This window comes from Manihot esculenta, chromosome 1, assembly GCF_001659605.2.
Source record: "Manihot esculenta cultivar AM560-2 chromosome 1, M.esculenta_v8, whole genome shotgun sequence".
Taxonomy (NCBI): Eukaryota; Viridiplantae; Streptophyta; class Magnoliopsida; order Malpighiales; family Euphorbiaceae; genus Manihot; species Manihot esculenta.
The window spans coordinates 37,380,290-37,400,360 of NC_035161.2; the positions used below are offsets into that span (position 1 = coordinate 37,380,290).

Genomic DNA, 20,071 nt, shown 5'->3' on the forward strand with positions numbered 1-20,071 from the left:
CCCAAAAAAGCCTATGGCCCATGGGCCTAGATGATTTCTATGTTTCAGTAGCCGAGCATTTCCCCTTCGTTTTCTTCGCCTTTCCCTCCCCTCTTCTGGATTCATTCTTTCAGCAAAACTAGTACTCCTTTTTCCCAATTCACATTTAGTATAGATTATAGAAGTAGCACACTGATCTTGGATTTTGTCTGAAAAGGAAATTTTCAATCTTAGGGTTCTTCGCCATTTGTACTGCTGGATAGATTCATGAAGGGCTTCTTTCGACCTTTAACTGTAAGGCTCTTTTGGATTTGAATATTATAATATTTTTCGCGATTCATATGATGATGATGAGGTGAGCTTATATCGTAGAGGCTTGGAGGTCTTAGAACCTATGCAGCATCATTTAGTAGATCAAAGCTGCGGCTTGAAGGGGTTAAGGATGTTGTTGCTGTTGCTTCTGGTAAAGGCGGCGTCGGCAAGTCCACAACTGCTGGTAGTTTTTAACTTCTTTTCTTGATAGTGGGTTTTGGTCGTTGTCTTTTAGGGTTGAAAAAATTTACAAGATTTCAATTTCTTTTATATCAAATTGTTTCGTCCTTGTGTAGAACATCAAAAAGGCACCTGCCGTTTCCCCGTTCTTATTACTAATGATTTGTGTTATTTATACATACTGGTTGATTTTGCAGTTAATTTGGCGGTTGCCCTTGCTAACAAGTGCCATCTGAAAGTGGGTTTGCTCGATGCGGATGTTTATGGGCCATCTGTTCCAACGATGATGAAGATTAGCAAAAAGCCAGATGTCACTCAAGGTAATAATTCGATTCTCTGAAGTGCTTTGAAAGATAAGTTGTTGAATATGATATTTCTGAATCTATATTCATGAGTTAAATCCATTCATTGTTACTGCAATAGCTTAAGATAGTAGAGAATTGGTTCAGCTATTTTTTAAATTATTTTCTAACTTTGGAGGATTTTATGCTTCAGTATTTAACTGTCACCATTGGCTTACATTTACACATAATCATACTAATTTGATTCACTCTTCCTCATCTCTCCCCTTCCTCCTCCTCCTCATCTTTCTTTCCCTTTCTCTCCCTTTCTTCATATATATCAACCTACCTACATAGCAGATGCAGACATTGGAGAATGGATTTGTATTGCTGCAATTTCTTTTTCTTCTAGCAGCTCCCCACTCAGTGAAAGTTTTTTGCCTTTTGAATTTAACGTTGAGAAGGAACTTGATCTGATATACAACCATACCCTTTTATTGTAAAGATACTCTATTTACCAAGATTATGCCTTCTTGAATAACAAATCACTTACTATTTTTCGTCCACTCTGCTGCAGATACAAAGATGATACCAATTGAAAACTATGGAGTTAAGTGTATGTCAATGGGATTTCTTGTGGAGAAGGACGCCCCTATTGTGTGGAGAGGTCCCATGGTAAGTGCTTTTGCATCTATGTTAGAACATTTTTCCAGACTATTACAATGATTTACATTAACATAATAAATTATAATTATTTTAGAACTCTTAAGTAGTGGTTTGCAAAATACAGTGTTAACAGTGACCATGACGAAAATAGAGATCTCTAGATAGTTACTCAAGTAATATCATAGTACCCTGCTCTTGAATAATTATTCTATTGCTGTATTTGAGAAGTTCAGTTAACCTTTTTCTTTTCAAAGGTGATGAGTGCTCTTGAGAAAATGCTGAGGGGAGTTGACTGGGGAAATCTTGACATACTTGTGGTGGATATGCCCCCTGGTACCGGTGATGCTCAGCTAACTATGAGTCAAAATCTTCAGTTATCAGGTGTCTGAAATTCTGAATATTTGTTCTCCATCATGCATGACATGACATTTTGTTAAAGACATTACAAACTTGAGATTGCTTCTATACAATCTTTAGTTGACAAAGAATTTGGGGGTTGGTTGGTGCCTAAAGATACTATTTCATTAATGAATATGTGAGTATCATTTTACCAATTGGATTATGAAGTTGATGTTGTGCTGTTAGTACTAGCCTTCTATCTGAATTTATGTTGCTAAGTTTGTGTCTATTGACACTTTACATTTCTGCACTTACATTTTGTTCTTGGCCTCCTTTTTGATGATTTCCTGGATGGTGCACTAAGCTTGTTCTGACACTTAAGGCTGCAGGAAATAAATTCCAATCTGTTTTGGGGCTTTTTATTTTGATTTTAGGGGGCACATACTTTAGAGCAACTCTTGTTAATTTTTTTAGGGGTATTGGACAAAAAAATCTAAACGTTTAGGGTAATTCACATTTATATTCAACACTTTAAATCTTGAATAATAAAGTGAAACCTTTTCAATTTGCCATAATTATAGTCAAGAGAACTAAATTGAATTTGGAAAAGTTAATGACAAATTACGATGTAGTTCTTAAAGTTTTATATTATTAATAAAACTTATAATCTTTTAATTTAATTTTATATTGAAATTAAATATATCTTATATTTATCATATGTAATATTAAATATATTATAAATAAATTCATATTATATAAAACATCATATGTAAATTATATATTAAAATATTTCACTAGATGCTTATACACAGTATTACAATTTATGTGTATATTTTTTATATTTGGAAAATTTTACTTTCTATTAATAATAATCTAAATAAAATGAAATATTATATGTTTTAAATTGTAAAGTTTTTTTTCCATATTTTAAATTTTTATTAATAATCTATGATATTATATAAAAATAGAAATAGGGGTAAATAATGGGATTAACAAAAAATGACATTGTTGTAATAAAAATATGTATTCAAAGACTATTTTATTAGTCAAATAGAACTTTACAGATTATATTGTAATTTATCATTAACTTTTCTAAATTCGATTAGTCCTCTTAGTTATAATTGTGACAAATTGAAACCATCCAAGATTTAAAGTGTTGGATATAAATGTGAATAACCGTAAACGTTTTAATTTTTTTGTCCAATAGGCAATAGCCCATTTTTTTAATATAATAATTTCACATATCATAAAGATAACAAATGTTTTTTTCTTTCCTCTTTTTCCCCATATTTTACCCAATGCCCTACCCATTGGGGGCATATTAGCCAAAAAGGAGAAAAAAGAAACCAGAGGGAAGATTTCTTTTTTCTAATTATATTGCCTATGAGTAACTTAGCTGAATAAATTTAAGTTTGTAACTAATTATTGTTGATTTGCTGGCAGGTGCTCTTATTGTCTCAACTCCACAAGATGTTGCATTAATAGACGCTCGTAGAGGAGCTAAAATGTTCTCTAAAGTTCAAGTTCCTGTATGCTGATTATGTTTCCAAATTCTGAAAGATTTCAATTTCCTCAAGTAACTTGGCTTGAATCAGGAAGATTATGCTGGATGACTGATGAATGCTTGATTGGCAATATATTATTCTTGGTTATATTATCCCGCTAATTACGGTTATGAATTATCATTTTATAAGCTTGCTGGTATATATATCATAAAGGGTAGGGGTTTAAGTCCTCACTGTCACTTGTCAGAAGGCATGACTTGTTGAACTAAGTTATTGACATGCATGTTTAGACATGTGGGCATGTACAGGTGTATGGATGTTTCTTGTCATGCATTTATTTACATTTGATTTCCACATCCTAGTAAGATTACTAGAAACTGACAGGAAAAAAATGTTAGCCCCTTATCTTATGCTTGGCTCTCCTACTAGTCATGGAAATGGTTTAAATTTTTATTTCAAGTTTTGGGCTCCTTCACTTGAAATGAAATGGAAGCTGTCATTAGCATTTTTGGTTCTATTGGTACTTTGTGATTGCTTTGCAGATTTTGGGATTTATAGAGAACATGAGCTGCTTCAAGTGTCCACACTGTGGTGAACCTTCTTTCATTTTTGGGGAAGGAGGAACCCGAAAGACAGCTGCTTCAATGGGTTATAATTTTATTGGTGAGGTACGCAAAATATTTTGAACAGCTTAAATCCTAATTGTGGTGAAGAATTCATGGGACGCTAGGAACTCTTTTTCTTTTTGTGTTTTTTTTTTTGTTATTCTTCTTGTTGCAAGATGCATCTTCAGTTAGGTGCCTTCCAAACTCAAGTTGCCTGCATAAACTATTGAATGCAATGCGATTGAAGTGTCGGAGTGTAATATGATTAGGTTAGTCTAGCATGATTCAACATTAATGTGTTTCTTATTTCAGATTCCATTAGAAGTGGAGATCAGGAAAGGTGGCGATGAAGGTGTCCCAATAACAATATCATCACCTGATTCTGTAGTCTCCAAGGCGTATGGTGATGTGGCACAAAATCTTGTTAAGGGACTCCATGAATTGGCAAAGGAACAAACTCTACAGCCGGAGATTAATCTATGAAATTGTGCTGCTTGGTTAGTGGTTGCCTTCAAGAGGGTAAGATGGAACTGTATACCAGAATGGTCTGTTATGAATGCCAATTTGATTCATTTGTCTTTTCACTGTATGAAGAAGAAATTAATGTATTCTAGGCCTGATTAGATTGGAAGTACACTCATTAGGAAGCAACTTTGACCATTTTGCCCTAGACCGATTGCAAATTGTCAACTAAGGATGTAATTTTTTTGCCTACCCAAGGATGAGTTTGTTAATCAAATATTAGACCATTTGTTGTAATCATTTCAAATATTTAGCCACAATGTGGCATATAATTGCTCTCTCTCTCTTTCTCTCTCTCTCTCTCTGCTTTTTCAGTGTGGTTATATCTCTGTTGCAGAATATGTAGTTAATATTGGGAACATTAATTACTGAAAACTAGATTGCGATGAGTTATGGGAGAAATCCTTTTGTTTGACAAAAAGTTGCATCTCAATTGCAAATTGGCAATATCCTTGTAGGCTTACACATTGAAGAAAAGGAAAGCCTCTGTATTTTGTAGGCTCCATTCTGTCAACAATGCAAGCTGAATGAGAATGAGATAAGAGTTTAATGCTTATATTCATTTTACATTTGGGGTGAACATGTGCTGCTGTGAGCTCTTAACTGCTTAAACGCATGACCCCCAAATTCAATGTTCATTTGCGTTAGCAAAGATTTTGATTATGTGGTGTCGAGTTCATTTCAACAGAAGAAATTGCACTATTTCTTTTTCAGCTTTCTACTAAAATACTGAATATGAGTACATATTCTTCTTGGGAGAAAGAGAACTGGAATCTGGCGTTGTTGTCTGCCAAGTGGATGATTTATCTTTTAAATGTTTTACAGGATTGCTAATGCTATTGGTCAATGCGAGCTAATACTAATAGCCGTGGATTCTCAATTAGAGTTTTCTTTTTCTTTTTTTTTTTTAAATTTCCAATTCATTGTCCTCTGTTCAAATTGCAAGAATCTATATCCCAAACACTGGTGGCTTGCCCTTCATTTCCCAATGTATTCGGGCTAAACGGATATTTACATTTACAGAAAATATTCCTTTTAAACCAAAAAAATAAAAGGGAAAAATGACATTATCCACCCATGTAAAGGAAATAAAAGAAAAATGAAGGGAGAATATTATATATATATATAAGAGAAGAAGTTGAGGAGAAGGAAGAAAAAGGATTCCGAGAAAAAGTGAAGTGAAAAAAAGGAAAGAAAAGAGAGGAACATTGAAAGTTGCAACGTCAAGTTGACTGAGAAGGAAAGAATCATTATAATATAATACTATTCATTTAAATTCTTGTATTTCATATTCTTCCTCAATTTCATTTCCTTCCTTCAACACTCTCTTCACCTCCACATCCTCTGGATGCATCAATTCACCATATCCCTCCATTCCCCTTTCCTTCATTCTTTCCCTTCTCATGCTCACTCTTTGCTTTCCATCTTCCCTTCAAACCCTAGACTAATTCTCCCGATTTCGTCCCCCAACCGGCCTCATTCCCCCTTCGCCTGCGCCGGAATCCAACTTTCTTTGCCCTGTCACTATTCTACCTCTCTCTCCTCCCCAAACGGCGTCCTTCACAATTGGAAATTGCGCAGCCTTGGACTCAAAAACATCGATGTTGCCACCCTAGGTAATCTCTGTGTCGATATTGTTCTTAGTGTTCCCGAATTGCCCCCTCGTTTGCCGGAGGCTCGCAAAGCTTATATGGAACAGTTATCTGCTTCCCCACCTGATAAGGTTTGCTCTTTTTTGCTTCTCCGTGTTAAACTTCTATCTGTTTGATCGTTTCCCCTAATATCTTCTTCTCTTTCAGCGATGTTTTTGTAAACTAAATAATGTAACCGACATTAATTTTTATCCGGATATCTTTACAACGCAGAACGCAGAGGAAAATGAAAAATTTTATGGTCATATCAGCATATTAAGAACAATTGAGATATGCATGGTACAATAACCAAGGTTTCTGGATGATATTCATATTCTATCCACGATCACCCTCTGCATGGTTATTGTCTTGTTTGATGTGGAGACATTTATCTGATTACTAGATGTAAACATTGTAGGAAAAGCAATCCGTTTAGAGATCAGAAAAAATAATCAAATGAAATACAATGATTGTATTTCATAAAATTTTTAGTGTTCTAACAATGTATATCAGCTATTAATTTGTTCGGTTGATTATATGTTTTAGCAATACTGGGAAGCTGGTGGTAACTGCAATGTGGCCATAGCAGCTTCCAGACTGGGACTCTCTTGTGCCACAATTGGACACGTGGGCAATGAAATTTATGGAAATTTCCTCCTAGATGTGCTTCGTGATGAGAAGATTAGTGTGGTTGGGATGAGTGAAGATATTGATGTCACCGACAGTTCGAGTATCTCATACGAGACGCTTTTATGCTGGGTTCTTGTGGACCCTTTGCAAAGGCATGGCTTTTGTAGGTAAATTACTCGGTCTATTTTTCCCAGCCTGTGCAGAATAGCTTGTGCCCCATCACATCGTTTTTATGTATTATTGATTTAGCATGGTCTATCGTGTAGAATTATAAGTTTTGTGCATATTTTGTTTTTCAGTAGAGCAGATTTTAGTGATGAGCCAGCATTTAGCTGGGTCAGCAAATTATCAACAGAAGTAAAGACGGCTATTAAACAATCAAAGGTCCTATTCTGCAATGGTTATGGCTTTGATGAGCTCTCCCCCAGTTTGATGGTCTCTGCTCTAGATTATGCTGTTGAAGTTGGAACCTCTGTTTTCTTTGATCCTGGGCCACGTGGAAGGAGCCTTTCTACTGGAACACCTGAAGAACAAAAAGCACTTCACCATTTCTTGAAGATGAGTGATGTTCTTCTTCTAACATCTGATGAGGTTTGTGCTAGACTTTTCTTTGAATATTTAACATTAACTTAGGTTTCCTTCCAAAATTTCATCATTCAATCTCATATCAGAACTAGTTATTGAAAACAACCCCAAAATTAGGATATTGTAGTGCAAAACAAACAATTAGCTTTTGTTGTTGATGTTATGTGTTTCAGTGTTTTGTTTTTCGCATTTGAGATTTGTAGAGGAAAAAAATGAATTTGCTCTACTTTCAACATAGCATTGTTGTTCATGACTGTTGTATCAGTGCTGCAACATTGTACTGTCCACGGGAGGTGCAGGTGAAATGGAACACTGATTTCTGGCTCTTTGTTAGCCTAGAACAGAAGCGTGCCTGAACAACTACACACCACCAATGTGGTAGTAAATTAACTAAAGTTGCATTTCATTCTGTTTTATTATATTATATTATCATTTCATTTAACTCTCCCTTTACTACTTTAAAAGTGCTCCTGTCTGCAAAAATTTTACATTAACCAGTGGTTACTTGCTGGTGATCTGACTTAGCTTATTCTTCATTCTTATTAATAATCTCCCAGGCCGAGTCATTAACTGGCATAGAAGACCCACTGTTAGCTGGGCAAAAGTTGCTTATGAGTGGCATACGTACGAAATGGGTGATTGTGAAGATGGGTTCTAAGGGTTCGATTCTTGTCACCGTGTCAAGTATTTCTTGTGCACCTGCATTCAAGGTATAATGTTTCTATAATTTTCCTTTGACTTGTTTGAAGCAAAAATTTGTATCATGTATGAGTCAATTTTTTGTTATAGTGTGTTTGTGAATATGTTCTTTTTGAAATGTTTTCTTCGTGTTTAATTTAATTACAAAACTTGAAAAAAAATGTAATTACAGGAGCATTGCCTGCTGTTATATGGGTCTTATATCTTAACCTGTTATATGCATAGAACTTCCAGTTAGCTTTTCTATAAATGCAAAGAGCGCCTTCCTTTACGTTCTGTCAATCTAATTTCGTGCTCCTGCATTATATAATGGAGAGTGAAAATAGAAGTTAATTGGTATTCTGTCATATGCTCAGGTGGATGTCATTGACACTGTTGGGTGTGGAGATAGTTTTGTAGCCGCTATTGCATATGGGTTCATACATAATTTGCCCTTGGTAAATACATTAGCAATTGCAAATGCAGTGGGTGCTGCAACTGCCATGGGTTGTGGAGCTGGGCGCAATGTAGCAACCTTGGAGAAAGTAATAGAACTCATTAGAGCATCAAACCTCAATGAGGATGATGAATTTTGGAACGAACTTGTAAAGAATTTGGATAGTCAGGAAATTACATTTCTTTCAAAAATGGTAATCAATGGAAGCAACAATCACCTGAATCGCATTGCCTTACAGAAGGTGGTCTCTGACTTGCTGCCTAAGCTCGAGTCTGCACCCTTGGAGGGAAAAGTGGCTTCTTGATACCTATGATGGAAAATAGGAATTTATCATAGAATTTTATCATGGTTTTGGTGCCTAATTTTAGGGGCAGATGTGCTGCCATCAATTAAGGCAATTTGCACATGTTTAACTCATGTTTTATTGAAAAAGGATGGGATACTGAGCAAAGTTTTGTTGTGGTGAAGAATTAGCGTCAGCAAGCTCGTTCTCTTACTGAGCATATTTTTCAATATTTGTTCAGCAATGGTGATTTGATACCCTAATGAGCACCTTTTCCCTTTCCTAATAGGGATTATGCAGGCAAATTTTCTACATTCATATGCCCATGTAAAGATGTATCATTTTTCTTTTCCACTATTCGGAAATTATAGATGCCCATATTCTTTTGATATAACATCTCTGTTGTCATGTTTTCAACATTAGGATTTTAAAATTGCAAGTATGCAAGCTGTATGACTTCCTTCTGTTCTATTGAATTGCACAAGCATATCGAAGTGATGTCAGGGAATAGATTAAAGAAAATTGTATCTTTTCTTTGTGCTTCCTTCCTTTGTTGTGTTTCAAAAGAATCTTCCTTTTTTTGGATAATTTATTCAGATTATTTATGGAATTAAATTTTAAATTTTGTGCAGTTTCTCTTTTACTTTTTGTTAAATAAAAACTATGATTTGTTTACATTTAATTATTTTAACACTAAAAAAATACCCATCCAGAAGCCAACAATAATGAGAGACGACAATTATAGAGAAATCTAAGAGAGTATAAAAAGTTAAGTTGCGCTAGTTCAAATATCTGAATCAATCAAAGCAATTGCGAAAACTCATTTAAGCGTAAGTGTTATTATTAGTTTTTTTTAGTATGGAATTGAGGGTATCGGAATTTGAACCTGGGTTTTTGTGGTCTTCATATGAGTAACATATCTTCAACGGTAATATATTTGTACATTTAAAAGAAATTACTGATATTGAAGTTCGTAATCAGTATTATACTTTATCCTTGAATTATAATAAATAAATCAAACCCAATCAGCAATTCAATCTAAACAAGGAGCATATTTTTTAAAAAAATCATAATTTCTTTTTTTTCTATTTCACCTTAAAAAAGGTATGACAGAAACCGACTCGACTAGAAGATTATTATAAATTCCCATATTATATAAGACAAGACATTCAAACCCATAGCATCGTCCTCTTTTTATCATGCACTTATTTATTTATTTTTTCAAAATCTCATCCTAATTTAATTATCATACGAGGATAAATAGCAGCAGTCGTCCTCTGATTCCTTTTGTTTTGGAGAGCAATCAAACCCAAAAGGGGCTATCAGATCAAATCAATACAATTGGCATCCATCCATACAACCTCAAAGATGATCAAGCGTAAGAGATTTAGTAGAGTGAAGCTAGAGAAAGTGACACTGCGTTGACCTTCATGTTGGGCAACACATTGAGTGAGGATAATGGCGATCTTCAAATAAACACTCCATCTTACAGAGAGAGAGAGAGAATAAAGCAATCAAAATATTTACTTGTAAACGTTTTTATATTCTTAAACATCACCAAAATAAGGGAACCGAGGATTTAATGTCTGACTAGCTCTGCAGAAAACACTACAACAAGAGCATCCTAGGAGAAACAGCTACTACTACATAAAGAGATGTAGCTTGCAAATGCTCAACACAAACCAAACTAGATGTATACCAAATTATTTTTTTTAAAAAAAAAAAAAAAAAAAGATAATATCAAGTTTATCAATTTTCCGGGTGAACTAACACAAATTCTATAACAAAAGAAACAAACCCCAGATTTAGAATCTTGGCTTCTCAATAACCAAAATTAGTGCCAAACACTGAAGCATAGTCTTCAATTGGTGGATGGCTTACATGTGGAGCAAGTTCAGATGCGTACATAGGATCTTCTGCTGCATAAGGAGTGTACTCTTGACTGACTGATCCACTGGCTGAGAAAGCTGGATAAGCATTAAATCCCTGACCCATTGATTCTCCTATTCGGTTCTGCAAGTTACTTTTAGCTTCAGCTATGCAGTTCTGCATCAAAAAAGGACAGCAATTTAAACAAATCAACAAATAAATGCTCCTCCCCTCGCAAAAACTAATTCTATTGTCAGGTCAACAAAAACTAATTCACAAACATTACTATTAAGGTGACCAGTTCCTCGAATGAAACACATTCTATTGTCAGGTCAACAAAAAGACATGAATGGATATCAATATAGTATAAACAAGTGGTAAATGTCAGGTCAACAAAAAGACATGAATGGATATCAATATAGTATAAACAAGTGGTAATGAGTCTGCTTCTAGCAAATTCTCGCATTACAATAGTTGCAGCATGAAACAGGGTTCCAGGTTTGAAAAGGCTTTACCAGAGATATAAAGGCTAAACAGCAGAATAGTGGAAATAAAATTCTTAGCAAGTGGAACATATTCCAAGGCCCAAGCTTTGGTTGTCATACATTTATTCACATGCTCATACTGCCATGCACAATGTGCTACATTTAATGTAATTGAACCAGTAAAATGCTGAAGCTTATCATGCCTCTTCTAGTTTAATTTTTGCTCAAATATACAGTGAATACGAGACCTGCACTCTTAACATTGATTCCATAAGCAACAACTAGAGGGCTATCTTATTCACAACCCATCTGCTTATCCAGATCCCTAAAAACAGAAAGTAGGGGAAAGAAATTATTTAATGGGACAGCTATCCCTTCTACCAAAGCAATGTTTGGGCAGCGGCAGCAAACGTGAAATTTAATTAACTGGAAGCACAACTTTTGATGGTTTGTGCTTGCACCAGGGTTTAAGCCCAGAACAATTTCATGAAACAACGGATTCTCTACTTATCTGCAGTGGTAGTTAAATAAGAAACAGTTAAATGTCAGGCTGAGCTCCTTCAAAGATTATCAGGGAAATAATAGAAATACCTGTATTAACTGTTGAGCTGTTTGCATTTGCGAAGCAGATCCACTAATTTCAACAGTCATCTCACCGGGCACATCCCTTGTTTCCTGTACTGCAATAGCAGCCCCACTGGCACGACGTATGTAACTTATTTTTGCACCAGATACCCCAATCACAGCATCAGCATATGATAGAGGAATTTGCATGTGGTGTGTCACCTGCACAATCAAAAACAGCGGGTAGACATTAATATTTTAGTGCCAAAATATGGTTTTAGTATATGACCTCCTTCAAGTGTGTAGGTCAACAAATAGTACGGCAACTTAAACTTGGAATAAAAGGACTAACACCAACGGTAAGAAAATGGAAAACCCCAATCCTAGTATAGTACTTCTCAATTCAAACCTAATTGCTAATATTAAAATTGCATTTTAACACAAACACGCCAAAGTAATGTCTTCTTTACCAAAATACCTCTTAATTTGGATAACCTTGCATAAAATGAAAACTAACTCAAATAAAAATAATAAATTAATTAAGCATTCAACTGTACATTCAGAATAGATCTTATATATGCATCCACAGAACAAAGAAATAGCATTTTGTTAGCAAATAATGCTAGTTTTTTGCAAGTTAGTTGTCCCATTTTTAAGAGTTATGTTCTTAGTGGTTGAGCCATGATGTAGATAGTGCAAGTTAATTTTTTCCTTTCCTTTCTTTAGTGGTAGGAGGGTGATCCTCTATGTTGGTTAATGGTTTCTTCTTTTTAGGCTATGTCTCCCTTTCCCTCTTGTATTTAAGTGCAACAATTCAATAAAAAAATTAATTTTTCAAAAGCTTTTTAGCACTTTAACTCAGAAGATCTTCAGGTTCTCTTTACCATAAGTCGCAAAAAGAAAATTTTGTCCTCAGAAAATTCAAGCAGCAGCCCCATAACTCGATCCATTTCTAAGGACCCTAACACATTTACATGTATAAAGCAGTGGCATTTACATGCATGAACAAGCTGCTTCGAAGTCCACTTACCAAATAACAAATGCCAGATAAAGCACAAAATCAGGAAGTGTTTAAAAGCCTATCCTCTAGGCCATCGAATTTCAGTCACATCCTAAGCTTGTTTTAAATGGTATCACATTTAAAACGGACGATTATATATTAAGAACCACACTAATTAAAAAAAAAAAGCATGTGTGAAAGGACTTAATTTAGTTATTTCCTCAACAGAGGAAGTGCAATTTTCAATTGCCAAAATTTAACAACTGTCCTATTTGCTAATCAACAGTGCTATTAACTAGGAAATAAATCAAGACCAAAGCAAAGAAAATACACCTTTCCAACCACCGGCTGTGGCTGAGTATTTGATGAATGGCTTATAGAGATATCTTTTCCATATAAGGAAGGACCTTGATGGGGCTGCTTATCAAAAGAAGGAATATCAGAATGTGGATGATAATTGTCAAATTGATGTTGAGACAGCAAATGTTGGGGATTGGACCCATAACCATTTACACCACCAGCACTGTTCAGAAAACCTTGTGGAGGGCCCCAAGGTTGTTGTGGGGGCATGTTCTGGTTTGATTGAACACTTGGCATTTGCATCTGACATCAGAAAATTTCTAATTCTTAATACACATGAGCAGAATATAAACCTAAAATGTGCAATACATACACATACATCATCTTGCAAAGTTACCTAAACCATACAATAATTAAACCCCATACTCCTACAAATGCAAATTTGAGAAGGAAATAAGTTAAATGACCTGAAAGTTGAATTGAATGCGATTAGTTTCAGCGTTAAAGCCCAAAGGATTTTGAGGTTGGCCACATATCTAGGACCGGACACCTACCTATGAGTGCAACAGGCTGCTTGAACCAAGTTTGGATTGTTATGAGAAAAATTGGTGAGTTTTTTTTCCCATCCTAATCTTAGTCATTTTGCTCTCAAATTTGACAACCATACCAACAGCTTATTGAATGGGCCAATCAAGTCGCTTATGGATGAGTAATGACCCATCCGCTGGTCAACTATCCTGAATGCCAAGAGAACAAGCATGTTGCTAGTCTAGGAACCATTGCTTTGGATATAGATTGAATGTAGTAACCTAGACTGGACTAATCCACATCCTGTGTCCTCTTTTAAAAATGTTCCATGGATGAGGAAGAATTAGTAAACTTACTTGCTTTTCAAGCACTCCAATAATACTGCGGTCAACTAAGAACTTTCGAAGATGACTAGCAACCAGTTCAACTCCTTTGTGCACACCTGCTGGCTCACCTTGTATCTCAACAATGTTATCATCCTCCAGAGCAAAAGGTGGGAGGTGTTCTGTAGTAAATTGATTAAGCAGCATTAAAGCCAAAATTGACGTGAAACTTCAAATATTACTGCAGCAAATTTGAAAAACAAAATGCAGCCACTGTCTAACACAAAATATATAGTCCAAGTGATCAAAATTTTCATTTTCTAAATTAATCCCTATCTCTGTATTTCACAAAGGAAAGGGGATTTTTTTTTTTTTTGGGGGGGGGGGGGGGGAGAGGTAGTCAACATCACAGACAGACAGAAATGAAAGAAGTTACATGGGAAAAACACAAAAAGGGATAATTAGGGCAAATAGGCACTTAACAGCAAATTTAGAAAAAAAGAAGAATAAAAAAATTGGAAAGACAAAGAGTTAGAAAAAAAAGAAGAATAAAAAAAATTGGAAAGACAGACTCTTTCACAAACATGATTTAAGCAATCTCCTATTGAGAATCCACATTGCTACAGTAATAGTTGAAGTTTGAGAATGATCAACATTCTAATATTAAGCATAATGCTTATAATGTTCTTAGAAGCACACCCAAGGATACTAGAAGCCAAGCCCCGAGGTGGATGCACTTCTAAACCCTCAGGGAAGTGCCTTCACTTAGCAAAAGAAAATCATATAAGGATTCATGTTACAATATTTAAGATTTGATAGGTGTTTTGCTCAATTAATTGCTACTAGCAATCTTAATGAATTTAGAATAACCTAATGACCGAGGAACTACAACCCTTGTGTCATAGCACAATGTGCCTACATTAAGCAAAAACACGTTAAGTTCAGCTTTCTTACTGTCATTTTTTCTACAATTGATTGTATGTTTCATTTCAAAAATATGTACACTTTACTTCATTCAAGTGTGTGCATGTGCTCTGCATGCACCAGGTTGTAGCACTCAAAACAACACTACAATTGGTAAGAATACCTGCTCCAAGCACTCGAATAATACAACCAGAAGTAGCTTGAATAGATTTTATAGTGGAGCCTTGCTTCCCAATCAAACTTGCTGCTTGAGCACCAGGCACTAGTAGTCTGGCTTTGATTCCTAAAGTAGCAGGACTAGCAGCATCATCTGAACCAAAAATTTGCTTATGAACCCTCAGCAAACCATCCATAGCTGGAGAGATAGGAACATTGGGCTCTTCTTTAGCGGAAACCATGACCTTTAAAAAAGAGCAGAAAATGGTAAATCCAAAAATTCCTGAACAATTCTCATACTTGACACATAGTAAGATCAAGTGGAAGAATTCAATAAAGGACATACAACTAAAATCTAGCATCTTATGCAACACTGCACAAAAAATTTTAAATAAACCCACAATAAAAAGTAATAGGACTAAATTATTTTTCTGAACTCCCATAAAAGTCTCTTTATCAAACAGCAACTACAGAATAAAGCATCAATATCCATTTTTTTGGTACATTAGCTAGATGATTAATCCCACACCAAAATATATCATCAAAATGTTGGCACACAAACTGATATATACACATATAATTTCTAAAACAACACATCAAGAAAATTAAATAAAGAAAAAAATTGCTAATCCCTAAACTACATTAGTTGATGCAAAAATAACAACTCCAATATTAAGTTAATGACAGGTTCTGAACTTGAGAGGTGGTTTCCACAGGCTGGTAAGGGGAACGATGCCCTAACTGGTGCAACAAATTCATTTGTGCCAATGTGCTTGCGAGAGAGTGTGCATGCAAGACAGATAGAAAAAATAACACCAGTCACCAGGTGAAGATAATTTTCAAAACAGAATCTAATTGCTGTTAAGTTAATGTGTCACATGTCAATCATGTAAATTGATCAACAAATATTTTCATTTGGCTAAATTTTAAACAGCTGAACTGTTAGTTTGAGCTTGCTAAAGAAAATACTGGTAGTTTGAGATTTCTTTTAGTAATTTTGGATAATATTACTGTCAAATGTCAATTATTGAGCAGCTTAACAATGTCTGGTGAGACATCAACTGACCAAGTTCTGAAGTTACCAGATACAATGCAAATCTTCTTGGTACAGAAATCCGCATAAAGTATTTCTGAATACTGATAGTTAAAATGTACTATTCAGCACTTGGTGCTCACCCCTGCAATCTTGATCTTTGGTTCTTCTAGTTTGATGCCACTTTCATCATTGATTTGTGGCTTTAGATTTGAGGAGAACCTGCAAACACCCATTGTTGGTTATTCTGATCAAATACATTTATTCTTATGTATGTACTGTGTTGTTTTAAGTTGGTTTTTCTACTTATTATGTCTTAGCATCTTTTTCCTGTTTGAACATTTAACCAAAACTTTTAATTCACAAATGTATGTTTTGTTATTCTTTTTTTACATACTGTTATTAATTAACCATGATTGGAAAGACCATGAATAAATTTTGCCTCGTTGAGGGGAAAATGGGCGTGGAGGACATCTCGAGCACAAAGAGGTTCCCACAATATGCACTTCTGTAATTATCAGAAAGTTAAAATAAATAGGAGGCGAGCTTGTTTTGATATGGAAAAATCAATAAAGTTATTCATGATGATCCTAGAAGGCCTAAACTTTTTGGAATGCCTAACATAATGTTTGACAGAGACGGCATGTCTATGTATATATCCAATTCCTGAATTTCAAACCAAAGCTGTGAACATCAGGGAAGAATATTTGAAATTATTAGACATTCACTCTGTTACTCCGACTCTTTATTTTTCCATGCCATACACGTATGCGACATTCCATGGAACATGACATAGAATATGTGTCTTAACACATATTCATGCAATTGGACACTTGAGTCATAGAGATATCCAAAGATGAAAAACATCGTTGATAGAACACTTTTTTCTATCAAGATGAGAAACATGGATAACAAAGTATTGTTATTCTTCCTACATAGAAAATAGCTATTTGATTGTATTTTGGATAATGTATTTATTGTATTTGAGATAGACTATATTAAAATATTACATAATTTCATATTTCTTATCCTATTTTATTGTATATTATAACGCATCCAAGCACTCATATCAAGATTTAGATCTATATACCCGTATTTTCTATTTAAAAAGTTAACAAGTAAGACACAAGGATATGTACTCATTTCTAACGCTCGTATCCGAGTCTGAGTAACATAGGTTCTTTATTGTTGTTAATCCTGCTTGAGCAATTAATATTTATCGAATATCAGCTTAACATGAAATTAAAATACATATAAAGCCATAAAGATATGTGTACCAAAGACAGATGGGGGATGCAGAGTAAACATGCACATAGCAATAAACCAGAGAACAATTCATGCCCTAGATCCAGGTTAAGTATCAGCAAATCAGTAAGAAGTTCAGATGCCGACATGAACAATTACTGCAAAGGTAGGAAATAGCACTACAGAAATTATTATAAACTTAGCCTTTATATATAATATAATTAAATAAGAATATGAGACTCACTGCTCTTTCCAAGAACCCAGGAGGCCCATCCAGAACTTTAATCCGGGCCTTTGTCTCCTCAATTATTTTCTTAATGGACTCTCCCTTTCGGCCAATGAAACTGCCAACCTTGTGCAGAGGAATCAACACCCTGAAAACATTCTCTCCAGGCCATCCAGGCCACCTATTTCCCTCATCATGGGCAGATTCTTGTATTTGTGTAGGCTGTAATTTTTCAGGAACATCAACATCCTCGTGTTTCAACTGCAAGTCCTCTGGTGCCTCCCCACCATCAAGTTTCTGTAAATCTTCTTCCGCCATACCACTAATTATCTGGGCAGAACCAAACAGTGAAATTGATTCATATTTATGTCCAACAAAAAACAGGATTGAGAAGAACATGATGTCTACAAGGCCTACCAACTTTTTTTGAAAAGGATTCCATAAAGTAGGCTTCAGTTAACCATATTATCCTCCATTAATTATCTTGCAATTAAAACAGCATCAAACACACCTAGAAATACATTTTAGTCATCCCCAAGAAGCGAGGACAATTCTTTCATCCTCCACAAATTCCAACAATCTAAAAAAAAAAAAAAACAACGAACTGATTCCAAGTTCCTTCCCCAAATTCCTAAGGGTTAAATGAAAGCATTACCTTGTAATGATCGAGAAAACGAAAAATCATTACAATTTCTTTTCCTGCAAATAAAAGTTACATTTACAAGAAAGGGGAGGGGGGGAGGGGCTCCAGGCGAAACAAAGGTATTTATTTCCAAAGAATGCAAAAGCCCAGTCAACTAGTACAGTTTAACAAAAAATTAGCAAGGCGGATGCTTAAGTTTCCATCAATTTCCTCCAGATTCCCTCGACCCAAACATACATATGATAGTAAAAACTTCACATTTTAGCAAAAGTGAGGAAGCATCCAATGCAGACAAAGAACACATGAAATACTGTTTTGTGAGAAGAACCAAAAAAAAACAAGCAATAAATAAAGAAATCACATTAAAAGAAACAAAGATATCTACATCGCTACACTTACAAAGATCAATTTACAGAAACGAAATCGGCGGCACCTACCTAGAAATGCAGAGAGGAGAAATACCCAAGCGGGGTGGCGACTGATTCCTGTTCTTGACACAACAAAACAAGGGTCATGCAATGAAAGCTCGAGCGACAGCCCACCCTTTTTCTTTTTTCATTTTTACCATTAAGCCCTTCAATATTTTCCCTTCCTTTTCTAATTGTCATTTGCCTCTCCATGAAAACTTTACATTTTTTTAAAAGAAAAAATAATAAATAAAAAAAACTGCAACTTAAAATTTTATAGGCTTACAATAAACATGTGGGTCACAAATTAACTACTCAGCCCAATCCACAAAGCCCAGTAGAGAAAGCCCATCTTATAGCATAACTATAAAATGAAAAATTAAAAGGTTATTTGGGTGAAATGAATTATTTTCTAATAAATTCACTTTCACGGCGGTAATTGAATTAGAAAAAATAAAGTACATTTTAATATAAAAAAATTAACTTTTTAAAAAATTAAATAAATAAAATAATATTTTTTATAAAATTTGTCATTATTTTGTAAAAAAATAAATTTAGATGATAAGATAAAAGTTCTCCAAGGGTGCTGACATTTTAGAACAAACTTTCTTTTACAATGATTAGATTTTTTTTTTTTTTTTTTTTCATTATAATACTCATCAGCTTAAGCTTGCAAAAGGAGACTTCTTCATGTGCTGCTGCTGACCAAAGCTTGTCTGCGCAGTCTCCAAGAGCCAGACAACATAAAAACAACTGTTCACATTATTTCTGTAAGGATCAGTCTCCCCACTTTTTTTTACTATTGAAATAAAAATTTAGAAAAATTATCAAAATGGGCAGATGCTTCGACAAACATATAGCAACCAAAAGAATTCCGTTTCATTTCCTTGTCTCGAACTCCAAAATTTTCACTCATTGCTCATTTTCAGACAAGTGAAAATTTAATCACACAAGGCCTTTTGCATCAGCAATAATTATCAGACAATTTCAAAGCAAAAGGGACCTACCCATATAATGTAATACAGATTGGACATGAAATTATTGCTTAATAATTACAGTCTAATAAAAAGAATCGTAAAAGCTGCCTATACTCTAACTTTTTTTTATTTAAAAAATTAAGTATTTATAAATTCAGACCGAAACTAAACTCAATTCGTAAAGGTAAAACGCATACAGCGAATATTTATTTCATTCATGATAATCAAATTCTCATTTTATTTAAATGAAAAAAATGTCTTATTACTCATCTTTATGCTTTAATTTTAATAGCTAGAAATCTTTACAAAAAAAAAGTTCTCAATTATAGACCCCTACTCAAAAAATTAAAAACGACAACGCCTTTCAGAGGACCTTGCTTGAAATGTAGGAACAGAACGCTATTGCTAGAGGTTCTTTGACTTTTATGCTATTTCAATAGCAAAAAAATCTGCATAGATGCAATGATTCCACTCTTGCTTTTTGGTTTCAAATTGATAGGTGTTAGATTTATCAACTTTTGTCCTTGGAAGTTTATATCAACGGGGACCCAAAAGCCCTATTTTAACTCCATTTTTTCCCTATTAGACTACAATTTTGGTGCAAAAACATAGATTTCTGGGCCAAGAACTCTTTGGCTGTATTGCAAGAGAGAGAGAGGATGCCTGTTTTCCCTTCTTCTTCTTCTTTTTGATGCTCAATTTCATATGGTGGAGCTCCACCATGACAGGAATGTGATA

At 34.7% G+C, this 20,071-nt stretch overlaps 3 protein-coding genes across 9 annotated transcripts; 2 read left to right on the forward strand and 1 right to left on the reverse strand.

Annotated features, from left to right (window-relative positions):
* Window positions 1–93: 93 nt before the first annotated feature.
* Window positions 94–4,683, forward strand: LOC110611238 (iron-sulfur protein NUBPL). Its single transcript, XM_021751433.2, has 8 exons — window positions 94–273; window positions 352–475; window positions 669–791; window positions 1,330–1,427; window positions 1,673–1,799; window positions 3,201–3,286; window positions 3,805–3,930; window positions 4,180–4,683. Exons 1-8 carry the CDS (start codon window positions 247–249, stop codon window positions 4,348–4,350), a joined length of 882 nt encoding a protein of 293 aa, XP_021607125.1. The 5' UTR covers window positions 94–246; the 3' UTR covers window positions 4,351–4,683.
* Window positions 4,684–5,534: 851 nt separating this feature from the next.
* Window positions 5,535–9,047, forward strand: LOC110611225 (fructokinase-1). 2 transcript variants are annotated; one of them, XM_021751424.2, is made up of 5 exons: window positions 5,535–6,112; window positions 6,567–6,817; window positions 6,953–7,241; window positions 7,793–7,945; window positions 8,291–9,047. In XM_021751424.2, exons 1-5 carry the CDS (start codon window positions 5,738–5,740, stop codon window positions 8,672–8,674), a joined length of 1,452 nt encoding a protein of 483 aa, XP_021607116.1. In that variant the 5' UTR covers window positions 5,535–5,737; the 3' UTR covers window positions 8,675–9,047. The 2 variants fall into 2 exon arrangements, with proteins under 2 accessions (XP_021607116.1, XP_021607108.1); XM_021751416.2 differs by having other exon boundaries at window positions 5,537–6,112; window positions 6,950–7,241.
* Window positions 9,048–10,159: 1,112 nt separating this feature from the next.
* LOC110610615 (flowering locus K homology domain) lies at window positions 10,160–18,539 on the reverse strand. Of its 6 annotated transcripts, XM_043960838.1 has the most exons (8): window positions 18,387–18,481; window positions 17,325–17,636; window positions 15,979–16,057; window positions 14,810–15,047; window positions 13,756–13,904; window positions 12,905–13,174; window positions 11,599–11,793; window positions 10,160–10,699 (listed from the first exon to the last, which is right to left on the reverse strand). In XM_043960838.1, exons 2-8 carry the CDS (start codon window positions 17,351–17,353, stop codon window positions 10,475–10,477), a joined length of 1,185 nt encoding a protein of 394 aa, XP_043816773.1. In that variant the 5' UTR covers window positions 17,354–17,636; window positions 18,387–18,481; the 3' UTR covers window positions 10,160–10,474. The 6 variants fall into 6 exon arrangements, with proteins under 6 accessions (XP_043816773.1, XP_043816765.1, XP_043816768.1 ...); XM_043960830.1 differs by lacking the exon at window positions 15,979–16,057 and having other exon boundaries at window positions 18,387–18,539; XM_043960833.1 differs by lacking the exons at window positions 15,979–16,057; window positions 18,387–18,481 and adding an exon at window positions 17,818–17,830.
* Between the last annotated feature and the right edge of the window lie 1,532 nt (window positions 18,540–20,071).

Coding starts and splice junctions, on each gene's coding strand:
- LOC110611238 (XM_021751433.2), top strand. CDS start 247: ATGAAGGGCTTCTTTCGACCTTTAACT. Junction 476..668: donor CGGCAAGTCCACAACTGCTG/GTAGTTTTTAAC, acceptor TTGATTTTGCAG/TTAATTTGGCGGTTGCCCTT. Junction 3,931..4,179: donor GTTATAATTTTATTGGTGAG/GTACGCAAAATA, acceptor TTCTTATTTCAG/ATTCCATTAGAAGTGGAGAT.
- LOC110611225 (XM_021751416.2), top strand. CDS start 5,738: ATGCATCAATTCACCATATCCCTCCATTCCCCTTTCCTTCATTCTTTC. Junction 6,818..6,949: donor CAAAGGCATGGCTTTTGTAG/GTAAATTACTCG, acceptor TTTGTTTTTCAG/TAGAGCAGATTTTAGTGATG. Junction 7,946..8,290: donor CTTGTGCACCTGCATTCAAG/GTATAATGTTTC, acceptor TCATATGCTCAG/GTGGATGTCATTGACACTGT.
- LOC110610615 (XM_043960830.1), bottom strand. CDS start 17,624: ATGGCGGAAGAAGATTTACAGAAACTTGATGGTGGGGAGGCACCAGAG. Junction 13,905..14,809: donor TATTCGAGTGCTTGGAGCAG/GTATTCTTACCA, acceptor AATTTACTACAG/AACACCTCCCACCTTTTGCT. Junction 11,794..12,904: donor CACAGCCGGTGGTTGGAAAG/GTGTATTTTCTT, acceptor TTGATTGTGCAG/GTGACACACCACATGCAAAT.